A 20,476-nucleotide genomic window follows, 5' to 3' on the forward strand; every position below is an offset into this window, starting at 1 on the left:
TCTAAGACTTCAGTTGATCAGACTAGTAAATGCCAGATGCCTCCTTGCTCATAAGTTTACAGAGGAAGATGGTAGCCCTGGTCCCTCGAATTACCTTGCGGCTGCTAGTAATTCAAATTACAGTGAAAACCATAGAGGCAACTTTGCGGTAATGAGATCCATCTCTCTTCTAAAACAGTGCTGTAATAGTTGTCACCAATTCCGCCACTTAATTGTGCAAATTAAAACTAAATGAAGAATACTTATTTGATGAACAGCTTAGTTTAATTTGGGAACTCTGAAAGATGACTGGACAATGTTACATTTTATTTAAAGCTTACCGGGGGTTATGAATCACTATCAACCATTACACGTCTTTTGTTATGGTGAACTGGGTAATTTTGGTTTCTTTCTCTTTAATAGTATCATTGAGAGTAAAGCTGCTGTTCTTTGCTTGGAACCTAAAATAAGATATAAATAACATTTTGACATCTTCTTTACCTCCCACCCCACACAAGCTATTCTCCAAGAGGATAGAAATTGTAGGGTGATAGACCAGGAGTATCTCCCCTTGTCTGTCTTCTGAAATTCATAGGGACCAGCTGTGTGTGACTGCAAGTCTTTCTTTGCTATGGTTTTGTATGGCACACAATTCTAGTGTATGCCATGGGTATTAATTATATTCTGTTGCTTTTATTGAGGTGCTCTCTGAGCTTGGTCGCTTTCTTGCAGACATGTCATTACTCAAACTAGGTAACATCATTGGTGCTAGTCTTTTGTTTGTATTCTTCAACTACTGATCTCTGCAGAGAATCCGACTAGGTGATGGTGGGATTGCATGACCACTGATGATCTGTTGGCCTGATGGTAGCATCTCTTGGGAGAGGAAAGTGAGAATGCTTCAGATGTTTGTAGAAGACTTGCCAAACTATGGGTCCTTGGTAAAGAATAGCTTCTGTTCCCTTTTTGGTAACCATTAGAAAGGATTTGGGGCAGGGGTGAAATCCAACAGGTTCTGACAGGTTCTGGAGAACCATTAGCGAAAATTTTGAGTAGTTCAGAGGACCAGTAGCGGAAATTTTGAGAAGTTTGGAGAACTGGCAAATACCACCTCTGGCTGGCCCCAGAGTGGGGTGGGAATGGAGATTTTGCAATATCCTTCCCCCAGGAGTGGGGAGGGAATGGGGATTTTGCAGTATCCTTCCCCTGGAGTGGGGTGGGAATGGAGATTTTGCAGTATCCTTCCCCTGCCACGCCCACTAAATCACGCCCACAGAACCAGTAGTAAAAAAAAATGAATTTTACCATTGATTTGGTAGTCCAGTTGACCCATTTATCAGATCCAGTTCTTTAGATCAAAATAATCAGTTCCTGAAAAACTTGCTGTAAATAATCTCTCTTTAAGACATATCTTCCATTAATGTTTTTTATATATATATAATGATTCCCATAATTTTATTCTCTTAGAAGGCTTACATGTATTCAACATTTTTGTACCTGATTAGTACAATGGTTTTGCATCAATAATTTATTGAACTTGTTTCACAAGTCAGTAACTCTAAGACAAAGGGCCCTACGGCCTTCTGTACTCAATAGCTAATTTTTTTCTGTTTGTATTTGAAAATTCCAACTTCGCCGGATGTTTTGTGCAGCAACCACAGAAGAATTTTGGGGCCCGGGATGGAACGCAAGTCAGCAACTTACATTCTTTCAGACTTCTCCAACTATTTGGAGGAGGAGGAAGAGGAAGAAGAGGAGAAAACCACGGGAATCCCAGACATCGAAACAGATGATCTTTACGCTCGCAAAATAAGTGCTGCTGTATCAGCTGTAAAAGTCTCCTCTCATAAATTTCTCCCTAAGTCTTGGGCTCCGGGCGAAGAGTTGCACTGGAAAAAAGCACAAAGGATATCTTTTTCCAAACAGTGGTATAAGGAAATTCAAGGATTCAGGTTTGTCGTCTTGCATGTTCTTTCTGCATCCAAACCGATTTCTAGAAAATGCATTTGAACTCATTGAAGTCAATGCACAGAGGGGAGTCTACTGTTGCCTGGGGGCAATTACAGTGAATCGTTTCTCCGTTCGTCTTTGCCTATGGCCTCTGTGTGCACTGTTGTTGTTTGATGAAATAGATTGCTGCGCCTAGTTTCTGTGACGGGACTTATTTCCCTGCCTTTTCTCCTTCTCCCGGTGTGGGATCCTATACAGTAACATGGGAGATGCCGAAGCGGAAGATGCAAGAGTCCAGCCCAGCTATAGCATTGCGGACAGCTTGGGTATCAGATGCCAAGAAGACTCTCAACCCATTAAGCCAACAGCTGAAATGGCTGCAGGCGAGATGCGTGGCCATTCCTCTGAGCTGCCAAGGTTCCTACAATTGCATGAGCCAGACTAGCTGATAAGTGAAGGCGTTTGTGGCTTGCTTAAACGGGGACGTGAAATATTGATACGCAAAGCTGTCTTTCTAATATGATCTTCTATACCTGAGCATTCGGAATTGATGCTACTAAAGCGATCGGGATTGTTGTATGTCTGCTGGTTGCCACTCCCGTGCCTTTTATAATGGCTGGCCTGCTTTGCTGTTACCCCAAAGTAGAAGTCCTTGTCCTTTTAAAGAACAGAGCATCCAAATTAGCCTTGCTTCCTTGTTATGTTTGTGCACCTTTCTATAGAGTGTCTGCATCTTTTGGTCATCCTTTTTGTTGAGTGCTCGTTTATTGGCAAACCTCTCTCTGGGTTGTATCACTTCAGCAGCTGAGGGCCTCTTGTGATGGGATGTTCCTTAATAGACATTTTTGAAAACCTCCAGCTATGATAGTAAAAGGAGAGGAGAAAGCATTGTGATCTCTTTTCTTCTCTCTTTCCTGCATCTGTTTCTGATGTGGACAGATTTTTTTGTCTGTGGGAAGAATCCTTCATTCAGGTGCAGAAATGACAGAGCCCAGAGCCGATAAACTTGCTAAGGATTGTAAACCTTTGCTAAGGTTGTGGTCTCCGTGACCTACACCATACTGCAAATCTAATGTGCATATGTGTCTTTTATATCTCAGCCAGTTTTTATTTCTTCGAGCCCTGCAAAAATATTCCGAGGACTACCTGAATTCTGATCATAGAATCAAAGCAGACCCATCTTCAGGGCCTCGGCTCATAACATGCAGAAAATCTAATTACCTTAGGCCAGGCTATGACCAAAGAATCCATGAGATTAGAGACTTTTATCCAGATTTGGAAAACGATGATTTGTTTGTCCGTAAGACTGGTGCCTCCCACGCGAATCCAGTCGTTCTCCAGGATTTTGAGTATTTTAGGAGGTCTTGTCAAGAAAGACCTCGTGTTGAAGGAGAAATTGTTCTTCAGCCCAGAGATGGGGAAGATGAAATAATTCCAGATTTAGAAAAAGATGACCTCACTGTTCGCAAAGCTCAACTGCAAAAGAAAGAAGTGCCTTTATCTGGTGCACCTGACAAGTACCAGCCTGCTCTTTTCCCGGATCCTTGGAGTCTACCCCCAGAAATTCAGGCCAAATTTCTATGCTTGCTGGAGAAGTCCACCCTCAAGAGCGAGAGTGAGCGGACAGGAAAAGTCTTATCTCCTTCTTCAAGGCAAAAGAAGGACGATATGTTGACCCGAAAAATGGAGCTGCTCAGCCTAGGAGGCAACGTCCAATCCAAGAGCTTCTGCCCAGGAGCGTGTAGCAAAGAAGATATGGAAAAATGGGAAGCCATCAGAGAGGCCAGCAAAACCAGGCATAAGAAACGGCAAATGGTTGAAAGGTCAGCTCATGGCCATGCATGGATCATGCTTGCATTTGAATATATGGAAATAGTGCTTGGAAGAGAACTGTGGTGTTTGTTTTTCAACAAAGCATGTCTTGGTATGATGTTTAAGCTCGATGTTCATGTCTATCCCCATAAGTCCTGTTGTTGATCATCAACTGCTCGCAATCCATCCATCAGAAGTTTACAGGTCTGTTTTGTAGATTGTGTTTATTGTATTTGAGTGGTATGGTGGCCTAGAGGCGGAGCTCTCACCTCACAATCAGGAGGCTGTGAGTTCGATCCTAGGTAGAGGCAGCTATTTCTCTCTCTGGGCACAATGAGAATATATCTGCTGAACAAAACTCCGCACTGGCGACAGGTAGTGCATCCAGCCAGTGAACACTCTACTAGCTCCATTCACTTGCCCAGACTCCACCCCTCAAGGGATTATGGGTTCGTTAAAAGAAGGTGATGATTGTGTTTATTGTACTCCAAGATTGTGTTTATTGTACTGGTCAAGAATACCTTGTTAACAATAGTTAACAAGAAGCTGGTACCCCTTAGTGTGCAATGATTCTTAAACAAAATGGTGTATATTTGAAGTCTGTAGTTGAATATACATAAGCCATAATCACTGTCAGATTTTTTCTCTAAAAGTTCTTATGTGAATCTAAAGCTCTTCCATATAATATTGAAAACCTTTCCTGCAGATAAGACAAAAGGAAGATGCCTAGACGCCTTTTCCAATTTTCTTTTTCCCACAAAGGGGCTTCGTGTGTTGCTGCCCAGCCTGCAATTCCTTTGATCAGATCTTCAAGTAGAATCTATATTTTGACAATCGGGTTTGACTACTCATTAATTAATGTCTATTAAATCCCTTTCAGAATGTGGGCCCTTCCAACCACACTGGCTTAATATTCAACTTTATTTTAACAGTTTCTATAACACACCCCACTTTCCCCCCCCTCCCACCCCCAAGCCTTGTTATTGTCTGAATTGTCCAGAATTGTTTCCTCGTTGCTCAGAAAAGAAGCCCGCTTCCAAATAAGTTGACGTGTTTGTTTATTCTTGAGGGAGGGGAGAAAGGCAGGAAGGTTTCCACTGATTTTTTGTTTTTTGAACCCCCCCCCCCCTTCCTATGGGAGGATTTCCCAACCTTTTCAGAAGAAGTTTGGATTCTAGAGGGCGTCAGGTGCCGATTATTGGCCCCACCGTTCGCCGTGAAGACACAGTCCTTGGCCAATCTTAATGAGCTTTCTGATGTTCATCTGGTAAAGTCCTTCTCGTCTTGAAATGACCTCATCCATTCCATTCTCCTTGCGCCACTCATGAGTTCTTCTTTAAGCGTTCTGTGTCTTTGTGTTCACTGTGTCATTCCAAAGGACCAACTGTGCATGTTTCATTGGAAAATAAGTATCTGCGAGCTGGTTGTTTTCATAAATTTAAATATTCAATTGAAGACATCCGTCAGAATAAATGCTTGATCGCTCCACCCATGTATCGACTTCTCCGCTGGAAACAGCCTTTCTTACGGGCTTCTCTCCTGGGCCCACCAACTGGGCTGGGCCCAGGCATTGGATTCACATGGTCTTTGAGCAGTTCTGAAATTAGTAGGTAATCCTTGATTTACAGCCATTGATTTAGTGACAGTTTGAAGTTGCAATGGCACTAAAAAAAAAGTGTCTTATAGCCAGTTTGCACACTTACGACCATTGTCTCGCCTTTCCATGGCCACAGGATCAAAATTTGGGTGGTTGGCCACTGGCATGTATTTATGACAGTTGTGCTGTCATGGGATCATGGGATCGCCATATGTAACCTTCCCAGCTGGCTTTTGCCAAACAGAGTCAATGGGGGAAGTCAGCTTCGCAAAATGACTGTGTGGTTCACTTAACAACTGCAGTGATTTGCTTTTATCCACAATAGTGGGGAAAAAAGTTCATAAAATGGGGCAAAATTCACTTAACAACTGCCTTGCTTAGAAATGGAAAATTTTGGCCATAAGTCAAGGACCACCTATATTCTAAAATCTTATCAAATCTAAGGCAGCTGCAGCTGGTTGTTTTCCCCCCTGTGTGTTAAGCTTTTGATCTCTCCAAATATTTGTTGAAATAGTGCAAATGTTCTATGTACCATTGTGATGTAACCATTGGCATTTCCATAAGTGAAGATCTCGTACATCTGCATGATGGTCCATCTCAAAACAATGAGAAGCATAGGCAGAAAAGGGACCACTTGTGTTTAAGGGTCACGTTTAAAAGTTAAAACGGGGCTTTGAAGTGCGAAGATGTTGAGATAGTTGCAAGGGACCTCATATGCTTTTTCAAAGTCAATTGCTGCTTTAGCTGATCAGGTGGGCATGAACCTGTGGGCATCGTGACAACACGGCAATGCCAGTGGAACGCAATGTGTGAACTTTGTCGGTTTTCTGATTCCCTTCAGGCTGTTGCAAAAGATTTCCGAGGAACACGGGTAAGTGGAATGACGGAAGCATGGCAGCCTGTGAACGCCCCCCTAATTCTCCCGTCGAACCCCTTGTAACTCCGCTTGAGGCCATGTATGCATGTGCTTTTGGGTCTGGCGCTCAACTGGCTTGCAAGGCCCCCTCGGAAGCATCTTTGGGGACCCCACCCCAGGGGCTGCTGCTGCTCCTGGAGACCCACAAGAGGCTTCCTTGGAAGCTTGGGGGAGGGGGTGAGCTCTAGGCACAGCTTTGCAAATTCTCACAAATGGCTCCGGTTGTGGTAAAAGGTTGGCAACCCTGCTTCTCTTTGGCTAAAGACTCAGAATAAGTCAGAGGCAAAAATAACATATACCCATTGCAGTGTAAGCCAGTTGTCACAAGACTCCGTGCTGATGTCGTCTGTAAGTCGGGGAAGTGTCCAGCTGCATGCAGCACTTTTTATCCCAGGTCTCTGCGCTCAGAGCATTCTTTTTCATCTTAAATTATTTGATTTTTTGATGTTTTATTGTGTTGATTAAATTGTACATCATTGTGAAGGAGATAAGAATTTGAACAGTTTAATAAAGAAACAAATGGTCAGAGTTTGCAGCAGCCATCACATCCAGAAAGCACACACAGGTAACTGATTCTGCAAGATTCATTAACTTCTCTTGCTTGTCGATCAAAAGGTCGGCAGTTCAGTGGTTCAAATCCCTAGTGCCGTGTAATGGGGTGAGCTCCCGTTACTTGTCCCAGCTTCTGTCAACCTAGCAGTTCTAAAGCATGTAAAAAATGCAAGTAGAAAAATAGGGACCACCTTTGGTGGGAAGGTAACAGCATTCCGTGCGCCTTTGGCGTTTAATCATGCCGGCCACATGACCACGGAGACGTCTTCGGACAGTGCTGGCTCTTCGGCTTTGAAACAGAGATGAGCACCACCCCCTAGAGTCAGGGACGACTAGCACATATGTGTGAGGGGAACCTTTACCTTTACCTTTATATATAATACAACACATAAGTAAATGTACAATACCAATGGCAGGTTCTCCCAACATGGTAGTAGTTACAAGCAAACACAGGCAGAGGAGAGAAGAGTTTCAGTTACAATTCAGCAGACGGAGTAGATTTTGCACAGAGCAGCAGACTCGGAGCTCAGCACAGCTAAACCACACCCAGACTTCTTGCTTAAGTTTCAGTTTCCAAACAGCCCTCATTGGCTGACTTGTTGCCATGCCTATTCATTGGCTGACCTTGTTACTATGCCCTATTCCAGTTCATGAATATTCTGACACAAATGTTCCGACAAAGTCAAAACCTGCCATGTTCTGTAGAAGAATCCCCGAAACATTTGAGGGGGCCACAGAAAAAGGAGGATCAGAGCCCACGCAGAACAGATAAAGGAAATATCTTTATCTGCTAAAATATTTTAAAAACATTTTTTAAAAAATCTTACCATAGCCAGCAATGTAGGCCACCCAAAATAATATTTTTGAGTACCTTAACAACAGTAGAAGCTACAGTACTGGATGCCCCTCAGAACAATTTACAAGCCACACAAATCTGTATTTCTTGGGGTTGTTATTGCACACAACATACTTTTAATATTTGGCAATCGTTTAAAGAGAAAATCACAACCTATGGGAAGGACAACCTTATGTTGCCATCCTTGTGCTCTTAATTACAGCTGTTTCTTTTTAATTCTAGTAAAGAATTTAAGAGATAATAAAAACAATGCCTCTTACTTAGGTTCAAAATTATTCTCAGTCTGTGAATGGGTGCCGAACTGGCTCTCTCATACCACCCTTTCAAAACTTGGAGGAGTTTAAAAGAAAACAAGCCAAGAACTGTTTTCTCAGCATGAAATTAAGTGGCCTGTTCTTTCCTGAACTCTGGATGGAAATCTGGCACCTAAGAGGATGCTAGAGTCCAAGATGGGCCTGTTTCAAACTCAAAACATTTCAGACACCTCTGTAGCATCGGCTCTTCGGGCCTCCAATGCCTAAACTGCTTTCCTGGGCCAAGCAGATGCAGTGGCGAATTGCAAAGGCACAAAAGCAGATGGTCTCTACAGCTATTGCAGAACATCATGCTGCTTAAATAATGTTCCCTTTGTTAACAGGGAAGTAGAAATGGAGATATATATATATATATATATATATATATATATATATATATATATATATATATATATATATATATATATATATTATATACACAGATATGCAAAGCATTTTCTTTGCATTTTTCCAATTTAAAATGTAGAGGGAAGACTCAATAGGGGGAGGAAATTTTCAGATAGATTAGATAGATTACATTTACATTTTTATTTTTTTTTAAATTTTATTTGATTTATATACTGCCCTACTCCCGAAGGACTCAGGGCGGTAAACAGACACAAGATAAAACACATAGAATACAAAAATTTAAGAGTAGAAGTAAAATCGGATTAAATCGATTTAGCCCAAGACAAATTTAAAACCCCAGGTTAAGAACAAATTAAAATTCACATTAAAATTTACATTAAAAAGAGAATGGAAGAGGTTAGGACCAGCCTGGTGAAATAAAAAGGTCTTGAGAGCGCGGCGGAAGGTGCGTAGATCCGGGATCCTCCGTATCTCCGGGGGGAGCTCGTTCCAGATAGTAGGTGCCCCGACAGAGAAGGCTAGATAGACAGACAGACAGACAGACAGACATAGATAATGGATGGACACAGACAGACAGACCGTAGATAGATACCATAGATAGATTCTGTAGACAGACAAACAGATAATAGATGGATGGATGGATGGATGGATGGATGGATGGATGGATGGATGGATGGATAGATAGATGAGAGAGAGATAAAATGGGTGACTAAGAGAGAGAGAGAGAGATGATGGATGAATAAAAGATAGATAACCCTGAGAAAGAAAGAGAGAGAGAGAGAGAAAGGAAGGAAGGAGAGAAAGAAAGAAAAGAAAAAAGTAATAAAGAAAAAGAAAAAGCAAGCAAGCAAGCAAAAAAAGATAACCCAGGGAGGAAATTCTGGTCCAGGCTGAGCTCTGAGAGTTGCTTTGGCTGATGCTGCTACTGCTGATGTGCATGGGGGCTGCCTTGGGGTTGTGGAGTGGGGGGAGGGCATGTGAGGACTGGGTGAAGATGCATGAGTCATCACTTCTTTGAAGTCTTGTCTAAGGGGGTGGGGGGTATTGGGAGGCAGCAGGATTTGGAAGAGGACCAGATCTGCAATCAATCTAGAGATTAACTCCATCCTAACAGGTTATCAGCTGCCACAATCAGCAAGGGTCACTGGGAAGGGACATAATAACTCTCGACTCTGATTTGCTTAGATCTTTGTTATTAATTACAAAGTGATGAGTTTTGTCATATGTTACTTTTCTCTGCCTTTCTTCTTCTTCTTCTTCTTCTTCTTCTTCTTCTTCTTCTTCTTCTTCTTCTTCTTCTTCTTCTTCTTCTTCTTCTTCTTCTTCTTCTTCTTCTTCTTCTTCTCCTCCTCCTCCTCCTCCTCCTCCTCCTCCTCCTCCTCCCCCCCTCCGCCTCCTCCTCGTCCTCCTCTTCCATAATAAATATATCCTGGGTTTTTCTTTCTCCACATACACAATCAGGCTGTCTCATTAACGGCATTTCCTTGGGAGATGAAGAAAGATTAGTCTGAGAAGAACATATTTCCCCATTTTCCTCCTCTTTTTGCTTTGTTTTCGGGATTCGGAAGGGATCTCCCATCTGGAGGAAGAATTCGGAGCACAGCAGATGGGCTTGTGCATGGCTTGTTAAATAAGCCATAATAGCTTGGCTCACCTATAGGACGAAGCTATTAATTGGCTGATAAAACACAATATCGCATTGTATTATGCCCAAACAGTGTCGTATTTCTTTAAAATATGGGATTTGTTTCTTTCTTGCCCGTGCCTACCTACAATCACTCCTTTGTTCAATGGGGGAGCCACACAGCTTCATGGTTCACTTTAGGGGATTGTAGTAGTGCAAATGTCAGGGTACCCCAGCTGTATATAATGGACAAGCCCAGGACAATCTAGATTTAGCTACCACCTCCCCTTGTTTCTCAGGCTTCCACCTTTAGCTCCCTGCATTGTCACATCCAAAAGAAAATGGAGTGGTGTGGTGGCCTAGCAGTGGAGCTCTCGCCTCACAATCAGGAGGCTGTGAGTTCAATCCTAGGTAGAGGCAGATATTTCTCTGGGCACAGTGAGAATATATTTACTGAACAAAACTCCACATTGGCAACAGGAAGAGCATCCGGCCATTAAATACTCCGCTAACTCCATTCAGTTGCCCAAACTCCCATCCTGCAAGGGATTATGGGGTCGTTAAAGATGATGATGATGATGATTGCGACGTCAAAATATTTAGTGGAAAGGGTGGTGGGTGGTGGGATTATGGAGAGAAACCTAAACGGGAAGTGTGAAGCAGCTTGCTCTGTAATTCTTAAGATCAAATGCAAAGGGCAGTGTTTGCACCGCCTATTTTGCTCGGCATATTTTAAGGCTACAGGAAATACATGACTTCAGAATCTTTTTTTTTTTTGTTTCTTCCTGCATGCCAAGAGAATCCTGACCATGAAGTGGGAGGGAGACGCTGGGTGTGCCCACATTTGCTTTGATATTCAGTGTAGTAACTTTCAGAGTGTCTTGAGTTACGGATTTGGGAGAGAGAGAGAGACCTTCTAAATAATGACACAGTACTTTGGAAAGGCTTGTGGGACTGGCCTTCTCCTCTTTATTCCCTTTCATTAAAATTCATTAAAAGCTACATAAAGTGTTCTATAAAAAGATAACCCACTGAAGATGGTTAGGAAGGGGGTAGTTTCAGTATTTCGTTTAAATATAAGGAGAAAACAAAATCTGATGGTAACATCCGTTACATCGCAGTGTGACAGATGTGGCTTCTCCATCTCTGGAGTTTCTTTAAGAAGAGGCTGGAGAATCACCTCTTTTAATTGGTTTTCTTCTCCTTTGTAAGAGGGTTGGACCAGATCATGTGGCTCCTTCCAACTCCACAACTCTGCGATTCTCTGTGACAGCAAGAGCACTTAGACTTATGTAGGAAGACTGCAGAGTCAGACATGTATAGAATTAAGGCAATTCAGACTAATGATTAAGAGAATTGCTTAAGAATTCATAAATCAAAACAAGAAACAGGCAGGCTTAGGCAGAAAAATTCAAGGTCCTGCACTATTATGCAATAAGCAATTGAAGGTCATCATACAGATGCATTCTTTAGCAATAGCCATAGCACTTAGACTTATATACCGCTTCACAGTGCTTTACATTTCTCTGTAAGTGGTTTACAGAGTCAGCATATTGCCCCAACAATCTGGGTCCTCGTTTTACCGACCTCGGAAGAATGAAAAAGTGGGTCAACCTTGATCTGGTGAGATCCGAACCGCCAAACTGCTGGCAGCCAGCAGCCAGCAGATGTAGCCTGCAGTACTGCATTCTAACCGCTGCACCACCGTGGCTCTTTGTGTAGGAGGGTGTGTAGGAGATGGCCTACACAACCTACACACCACTAAAAACCTGCCTCGTTGTAGACCACCCTTAGTCCTGTTCCTTCTAATCAATTAAATTGCCTCTTGAAGAAGAAAATGGTCTGGAATTCTAAAAAGTCTTTCTCTACCTTCAGGAGTAAATCCTTGAATGACGTCAGTGCAGATGAGCTACAAACGATCCGGCAGATGCGTTACGAAGAGCTCCAGAAAATAAAAACTCAGCTGCGGGAACAAGACCAACAGTGGCAAGATGTAAGTGACTTCTTTGCTGTCCCTCTGGGTGGTTCTAGAAGACGGTCACAGCAAACTGAATTTGGGTGGCAGCCTTCACACCTTGTGCCTATCAGTAGCAGGAGATGGGATGGCACATGGGTTGGGTTCTTCTTTAGAAGTTTCAGCCAGCGGGAGGAGAGCTGAGGGTGGGAACAGAGTAATGGGAGATGGATGAAAGGCCCAGGAGAACTTCAGAAGATGCGTTCTCTAGCTTTGGTCTCCATATCATCCAATGGAAATGGCTAGAGAAGCCGTGGGATTTTTCTTCCAATGGTGGTGCTTGGCAGCAGAAGGCATCGGATGAGAATTCAGCAAGGTGCATTTTCTGTCTGAGAAAAGAATAGACAGAATCCACTGTAAACAACAAGCATTGCAACAGCAGATATAGAATTGATGAGCAGATTGTGATAAATAAAGACCATGCACAATTTAAAAGGGGTAAATTTTGCTGGAGCCAAAAGGACAACAGAGGAGAACTCAAGGTAGTTCTCAAGACAGGAAGGTGCAACCATTAAGGTGGCCAGTTCTTAAGAAATTGCCTACCACACATGTCCTACCACACCTTTAAAGCGCTCCATGGCACAGGACCCGGGTACCTTCGAGACCGTCTTCTGCCACCAATAGCCTCCCACCGACCAGTCCGTTCCCACAGAGAGGGTCTCCTCAGGGTGCCATCAGCCAAGTTATGTCAGCTGGCGACACCCAGGGGGAGGGCCTTCTCTGTGGGAGCCCCAGCCCTGTGGAATGAACTGCCCCCGGAAATACGTAAGATCTCCGACCTCCGGGTGTTCCGCTGCGCACTGAAGACCCTGTTGTTCCACCAGGCAGGGCTGTCAACATAATAATTTTAAATTGGGATATTTTAAATTTTGGGGGTTTTAAATCGGCCAAATCTATTTAATTATTTTAATTTTTAATCATTGTTGTGTCCTGTGTTTTTAAATTGGCTGTACACCGCCCTGAGTCCTTCGGGAGAAGGGCGGTATAGAAATAAAATAATAATAATAATAATAATAATAATAATAATAATAATAATAATAATAATAATAATAATAATAATATTATTATTATTATTATTATTATTATTATTATTATTATTATTATTATTATTATTCTCATGGGCTAAAGTGTGAGAACAACAGTGTTGGGAGGAAAATCCATCTGATTTCAGTTCCAAGCTGAGAGAAAGAGGCTGGAAGCAACATGGAGGCTGATTGGAAAGAAAGTTTAATGATGAAGCAGAACCACCAGGATTTGTGGTTGTGGTGCACCTTACAAAATGGTTGAATGAGTGGATGGATCTTTATAGGTTTCTGTGACTTTGAAGTTTGAAAGGTTCTGGGGTTAATGCATTGAAGGGGCTTGTGTTCTGAAAGGGTGTTGGGCAATTCCTGTTATGGCTAATGGCTTTCCTCCTGTGTTAGATCTTGGGTGAGGGGCTGCTTGTTCTAGCCCTACCAATCTGCCTTTGTTAGCTGTCAAACTTTGCTGCAAGGAGTTTCGAAATATCCTCTCTTGAATGGATTACCGTGTTTCCCCAAAAATAAGACCCTGTCTTATATTTTTTTGAACCCTGAAATAAGTGCTTGGCCTTACTGCCATGCGCTCAAGAGCCGGAAGGGTCATCAGTGAGCTGTTGGACAGTATTACTTGGTCTGTTGTGTGGATGTTTGGATGGTTTAGGGGTGGGGAATTGGTGGTGGGTGGGGGTGTGTTTGGGGATTGTTATGTGTGTGGGACCTGGTCTTTGGGTGTTAAGTGAATTTCGTTGTATGGGTATACTGTGTATACACGTACAATGACAATAAAGTAGTTATTATACACAAAAATGGCAATATACACAGCAAACGAGATAACCATGCTGGATTTCGTATCTCGTTTGCTGTGTATATTGTCATTTTTATTTTTATAATTTCGTTGTATGGGTATACTGTGTATACACGTACAATGACAATAAAGTAATTTTTTATTATTATTATTATTATTATTATTATTATTATTATTATTATTATTATTTAATCTTTAGTGAGATTCACAGCCTTTGAGGCTGGTTAATAGCTCAGCAGCTCGAGTCCTAACCAAGGACCTAAGAACTGTTAAGGTATCATCAGAGGATGTAAGCTGTTCTTCTTCTTCTTCTTCATCATCATCATCATCATCATTATTACTATTACTATTATTATCAGGGAATCTCTTATTTTGGGGGAAACAGGTACCAAATCTGCATTTCTAAAAGCTGGCCTCCACAGTTTCTGCTTGTGGGGCAGGGAGCCTGGAGCTGGTTTCTGCCTTCCTTAAGATTTTTTTTCCCCCATTTCTCCTCTAGGAGAAATATTCTATCTTTTAAAAAAATATATATATTTTCCAAAATATTTCATTCTTCTGGCGGGGAGGGGAGGGCAGGGGGGTGGAATTCCCACAACCGCAATATGGGAAAGTGGGGCTGAAATTAACATCAACAAGTGAAGTCATTCCTATTGCGGAAATATATTCATCAGTTAGGGTGGCTGAGAATTCAATACTCTTTTGGTTTTCAGTCACCCATTTGAATTACACCAGGTAATTCAAGATAAGGTGGAATGCTCCTGAGCTGGGTGATCAGGTTAATAATAAATAAATAAATAATAAAAAAAGAGAAACCAGCTCCTGTTGCTGCTTTGAATAACAATGACTATAAAGTTGGAAGCCTGCTAGGGTTTATGGAGAGGATATTAGGAAGGAATATTGGAATGTCAGGTGCTTCCTTTTCCGAGCAGCAGGTGCATTTTCTCCTGCAAAACTTTTTTTTTAAGCGTCAGGAAGCTGAAAGGCTGCCATTGTTCACATCGGGGACAGGCTGGTGAAAAAGACATTTGAGAAGGCAGCCAACCAGGGATCTCAGGTGAAAACAGTCCGTTGCGCAGTCTTTTCGCCAGGGAACGCGGCCCTTGAACGTTCAGCCGGAGGAGCTTACAGAACGAGGCTTTTTACCGAACGTTGTTTGATGTGGAGTTTTGTTTTGCTTTTTTTCCTGCATAGGATTTGGCAAAATGGAAAAGTAGGCGCAGGAGTCACACCTCGGATCTGCAGAGGAAAAAGGAGGAGAGAGAAGAAATTGAGCGAAGGAGTTCGGAAAGCTCGGAGCGACGCAGCAAAACCCTGAGAGAAATGCAGAGAGACAGGTAATACTAGCCAGCCGCGTCTAGTAGCATTAAAGGCTTAATCCTTTTTAGTTTGGCTTGCATTCAGCAGCAACTAGATTTCACTGATTGCCTTTGAATTTATTTTACACACGCTCAGTTTGCTGGCATATTTAATTTTCAGGTCTTTTCACCAGGAGTGAAAATTTGATCATTGCATTCCTAAATAATTAAAAGATAGTCATCTACTACCAGTAAAATTAATTTACCAAATAGGTCATTAATTTAAGTAAGCATTTTGAAAGGAACCTTTTAATTTCAGCTTCATTGAAGGTTGCCGTACTAGCTGGGTTCATTTTCAACTGCCTCATTGGGGTTTTTTTGCGTTTAAGGCAGAGGTCTTCCAACTTGGCAGCTTTAAGACTTGTGGACTTCAACTCCCAGAATTCTCCAGCCAGCTGGCTGGAGAATTCTGGGAGTTGAAATCCACAAGTCTTAAAGCCGCCAAGTTTGAAGACTTCTGGTTTAAGGTATTTTTCTCTGGATTCCAAACCGGCTTGTTTTGACACAGGCCCCATTTCTGCATTTTTAATATAAGTCTTATATACTGTAACTATTGGGGAGAGTTGTAGGGGGGAATGGGGGGGGGGTTGTTTGTCCTGCAAAAGAAGCTTTTAAAGAACTTCCCTGGCCTGTCTCATTTTGTCCTAGTTTGACGCTATCAGGTATCCTGAGTTCTTTTCAGGTGAAATACAAGGGGCCCCTTCACGCTTCCTTAAGAAGGAATGCACAAATAACATTCTGTTTATAGACAGTCCTTGACTTACGAGCACAGTTGAGCCCAACATTTCTGTTGCTAAGCAAGATGGTGGTTAAGTGAATTTTAGCCCCATTTTAAAACCTTTCTTGCTTTAGTTGGGAAGCGAATTGCTGCAGGTGTTAAGTTAATAACAGGGTTGTTAAGTGAATCTGGCTTCCCCATTGACTCTGCTTGTCAGGAGGTCGCAAAAGGTGATCACATGACCACGGGGCACTGCAACAGTCATAAGTACATGCCAGTTGCCAAGCGTCTGAATTTTGATTGCGTGACCATGAGGATGCTTGCAACGGTCCCAAGTGTGAAAAACCATCATAAGTCATTTTTTTTCAGTGTCGTAACTTCAAGCAGTCCCTAAATGAACGATTGTAAGTTGACGATTGAGTTTGATACCATTGGGTCTTAAAATATAATCCCCCTAATGGTCAAGCAGCATGGGAGATTTTACCCTTTCATTTGAAACGTCCACCAATCCTCTTTATCTAACATAGATTTTTTTAAAAAAAAAAAGCCCAGAGATAAATGTGCCATCAAGCATCGTGAAAATAGTAGTACATGTTACTTTGGGGACAAAAGAGTGTTGTAGAACAGCCTTGAATCTTACTGTGCCCCCTTTGAATTAGCATAACTGCAACCTTACAAGTTACAAACACACACACACACACACACACACACACACACACAGAGCAGCGGTGGGTTTCAGAAATGCTTACCATCGGTTCGCGGGTGGGTGCACCTTCCATGCATGCACCCAGCCTCGAAAACGTCTCTAAATAGGATGGCATTACATCCGGCCGTGTGGGCGGGGGCTCACCCGCAGTCGCCGCTACCAGTTCACCCAAACTGGTGCAAACCGGCAGAATACCACCTCTGACACAGAGGCTGTCAGCACTCCAAACTACATTCGTTCCAGTGCTGACATAAGGAGGAGAAGAGGGGGCAGCTGGCAAGAGGACGCTTGGCTTTTCACCTACTTATTTTCCCTGAAGATAATATGCCCTAGGAGATGGGAGGGGAGGGGGGACATTCCTGGGAGCTGAAGTAGTAGATATGGGGAGAGTGATTTGGAAGATGGCCAATGAGATGCAGAGAATTGGGGAACAGAAAGGGAAGGTTTGGGGTCAGGAAGTCAGTGTTGGCTACGACGTAGTCGGGAACAGATTGTCGTGCTTAATAAATGAAAGATTTCATCAAAGACTATTTGTTTGGAAATGCAATTTATTTGAGACGACACCGTAACCTAACAGAGGCTACTTTTGAGGTTACCGGTTACCCAGAGCTCTTGCTTTTCTTCTAGAGAGAGGCGAGATCAAGCTCCTCTGAGGAACTCTTGGCAGGAGACAGAACAATTGTATTTCTCGAACGATGACGTCTTTCGGGAAGAGAAAGCGTCTCCCAAAGTTGGCGTTCCAACCGAGGCAAACGGAGGCTTGAAAAGGGAAGATGATCATGAGCTGAGGAAACGGAAACCGGAGTGTGGAGTGAAGGATGAGCCTCTCGTCTCAGTAGACAGCTTGGCCGGAGAAAGGACGGAGTCCCCTTTGCCAAGTTCCCAATCATCCAATGCCCAAACCGGATCTGGTCGGGTTTCAGCCTCCCTATCAAGGAGTTATCAGAAGACGGACACAGCCAGGCTGACATCGGTGGTCACCCCGAGGCCGTTTGGAGCCCCTATGAGAGGAATCTCCTCGCTTCCCAGGTCCTTTACGGTAAAAGCTGGCTTCTGTCTTAAGATTTGGGGAAGCACCTCTGGCTAATTTTACACTTTAACTGCTTCTGTATCTACAGTCAGAATGTATCTAAAATATAAAGAAGGATATATGATATATGAACAATTAATCAGTGGAACAACTTGCCACCAGAAGTTGTAAATGTTCCAACACTGGAAGTGTTTAAGAAAAGATTGGATAACCATTTGTCTGAAGTGGTGTAGGGTTTCCTGCCTAAGCAGGGGGTTGGACTAGAAGACCTCCAAAGTCCCTTCCAACCCTGTTTTCTACTCTATTCTATTATGTGTTAAATACACAATCACAGTCATGTCATGAAAAACCACAATGACATATTGGATGTACCGCATCTGCAATTTGCCTGAGTGTTTCAGGAATATTAGAAAGACGAGGCCGATCTTCTTTAGGATTCGAGATGGGTATTGAAATTGGTAGCAGCAAATTAAATGCTCCCTCTACTAGGACCCAACATTCATTCTTGTTGAGATTCTGCTTGTTACGTGTTTGGGTGTATATAGACGCACCAAGAGCTCTGATGGCTTAGCAGACTAATTAACATCCACTTACATCTGCTGCCTGCAGTTACTGCAAGTTCAAATCTCACCAGGCTCAAGGTTGACTCAGCCTTCCATCCTTTCTAAGGTAGGTAAAATGAGGACCCAGATTATGGGGGCAATAAACTGACTTTCTATAAATATACAAAAGTATGAAGGCTATTGCTGAGCACATTGTAAGCCACCCTGAGTCTCCGGAGAAGGGCGGCATATAAATCAAATTAAAAAAATAAAATAAAAAATAAGCTCCTTATGGAGATTTCCTACGGAAATGGTAAAACTACTCACGTAGGAGAAATCAAAAGGTGATATTTCACTTTGGATTTGTAACTATTTGTCCACTATTTGTATATCATCACATCAAACTTAGTGTTTTAAATTCTTTAATTTATTTGTAAAATATTCCTACTCCAGAGGTGGGTTTTAGCAGGTTCTGACCAGTTCTGGAGAACTGGTAGCGGAAGTTTTGAGTAGTTTGTAGAACCGGTAAATACCACTTACGACTGGCCCCACCCACATCTATTCTCTGCCTCCCAAGTCCCAGCTGATCAGGAGGACATGGGGATTTTACAGTAATCTTCCCCTGGAGTAGGGAAGGAATGGGGATTTTACAGTATCCTTCCCCTGGAGTGGGGTGGGAATGGAGATTTTACAGTATCCTTCCTCTGCCACACCCACCAAGCCATGTCACACCCACCAAGCCACACCCACAGAACCGGTAGTAAAAAAAATTTGAAACTCACCACTGAGCAACCCCTTCTATATACTGTATTATATCCTTTCAACTTAGTCTTTTAATGATAAGAAGTATTAGGGGCGACGTGATAGCAGTATTCCAATATCTACCTGTATCTACCTGTACTCTGTCCTGGTCTCCTGGAAGGAAGGCAAACATATAAATCTCACCATTTAATGCAAACAGGAATTCATGCACTACCCTCAGCTGTGGTGCAATGCAGAGACACCTGCAGAAAAAGTCAGATCCAATTAAATTAGGGACACATAATGTGTTTCCCTGATCCCAGCATTTCACTAACTCTGCTTGGCTTTTTGATTGGCTTATTCAATTCAATTCAATTGAAAACATTGCAGGAATTGGGTACGTCTAATCTAGTGAAAAGAAGGACTAGGGTGACATGATAGCAGTGTTCCAATATTTGAGGGGCTGCCACAAAGAAAAGGGGGTCAACCTATTCTCCAAAGTATCTGAAGACAGGACAAAAAGCAACGGATGGAAACTAATCAAAGAGAGAACCAATCTAGAACTTAGAAGAAATTTCCTGACAGTGAGAACAATTAACTAGTGGGAGCTGGCCTTCAGAAGCTGTGGCTGCTCCATCGCTGGGGGCTTTTAAGAAGAGATTGGACAGTCATTTGTCTGAAATGATATAGGGATATAGTCCAGGAGGCTGGACTAGAAGACCTCTATGGTCCCGTCCAAATAACTATTCTATATTAACACTGCAGATGATTAGCAAGGCACATAGGGCCTGGGAAAACATGGGGAAGATTTTTAGTAGGTGCTTCCCAGACCAATGTTGGAGATGTCTCTTTTAAATACCTTTCTTCCAGATGGATGCAACTGTGAAATACAATGGAGGACTGGAAGGGCCCAGGAGTGCTCAGTCAGGGCACAGCAGGGGCTCCGAGGCTCAGACAGGAGGAGTTCAAGGTCAAGGCAAGATGGAGCCCCAAGTTGCAGAAGACAGCAAAACCAGAACAAGCCACTTGCTGGAGGAGCAGAGAAGAGGAACGCCTGAGTTGGAGCCTAAATCAGATCATCACACCAGTTCCAACTCGATGACTATCACATCTTCTGCCCCCAAGGAGAGAACCCTTTCAGCGACTGAGGAGTCAAGACGGCACGTAAGTTGGAGAGAGGCTCCAGTTTTTTTCCAAAATACAGGAAGCTGCACACCCCCAAAGAATTAGGCATTACTTGTAAACTAGAGAAAAACATGGATAACTTTCCTAGAAAAGGGAATCTTGAGGTAGTCAGCCTTGTGAATAAATGGGAGGTTCTTCTAATGAATCACAAATGCGAGGGAAGAGTTGGATTTGAAACAGTTTTCTAGGACTCTGTGGCTCATAAGACTTTTTCTAGAGAGGTCAGAAGAGGGCTAGAAAGTGCCATGGCTTGTGAAGAACAGTTTCATGATACAAGAAGTAGCTTCAGAGGTTAATCCTGCGGGAAATGCCTTCTTAGTTGCACTGTTCTGTGGGGCTTAGTCCAGGAAGGCCTCAGTTCCAGTGGTGGGTTGCTCCTGGTTCACACTGGTTCGCAAGAACCGGTAGTA

The 20,476-nt window shown here is 42.8% G+C and overlaps 1 protein-coding gene across 4 annotated transcripts in view; it reads left to right on the forward strand.

Annotated features, from left to right (window-relative positions):
• Positions 1 to 20,476, forward strand: part of LMO7 (LIM domain 7) — an 83,484-nt gene that overhangs the window by 27,521 nt on the left and 35,487 nt on the right. For 2 of the 4 annotated variants that reach the window (XM_070944171.1, XM_070944172.1), the window contains 8 exons: positions 1,632 to 1,931; positions 2,188 to 2,346; positions 3,030 to 3,752; positions 6,180 to 6,209; positions 11,824 to 11,941; positions 14,981 to 15,123; positions 17,196 to 17,607; positions 19,752 to 20,045. In XM_070944171.1, coding sequence (XP_070800272.1) covers positions 1,632 to 1,931; positions 2,188 to 2,346; positions 3,030 to 3,752; positions 6,180 to 6,209; positions 11,824 to 11,941; positions 14,981 to 15,123; positions 17,196 to 17,607; positions 19,752 to 20,045 — 2,179 coding nt within the window. The remainder of the gene's footprint in view (positions 1 to 1,631; positions 1,932 to 2,187; positions 2,347 to 3,029; positions 3,753 to 6,179; positions 6,210 to 11,823; positions 11,942 to 14,980; positions 15,124 to 17,195; positions 17,608 to 19,751; positions 20,046 to 20,476) is intronic. The other 2 variants (XM_070944173.1, XM_070944174.1) reach the window with 2 other exon arrangements.

The sequence above is a fragment of the Pituophis catenifer genome, unplaced genomic scaffold (assembly GCF_029215685.1).
Source record: "Pituophis catenifer annectens isolate HBS135680 unplaced genomic scaffold, rPitCat1.0.hap2 SCAF_4, whole genome shotgun sequence".
NCBI classification, from domain to species: Eukaryota; Metazoa; Chordata; class Lepidosauria; order Squamata; family Colubridae; genus Pituophis; species Pituophis catenifer.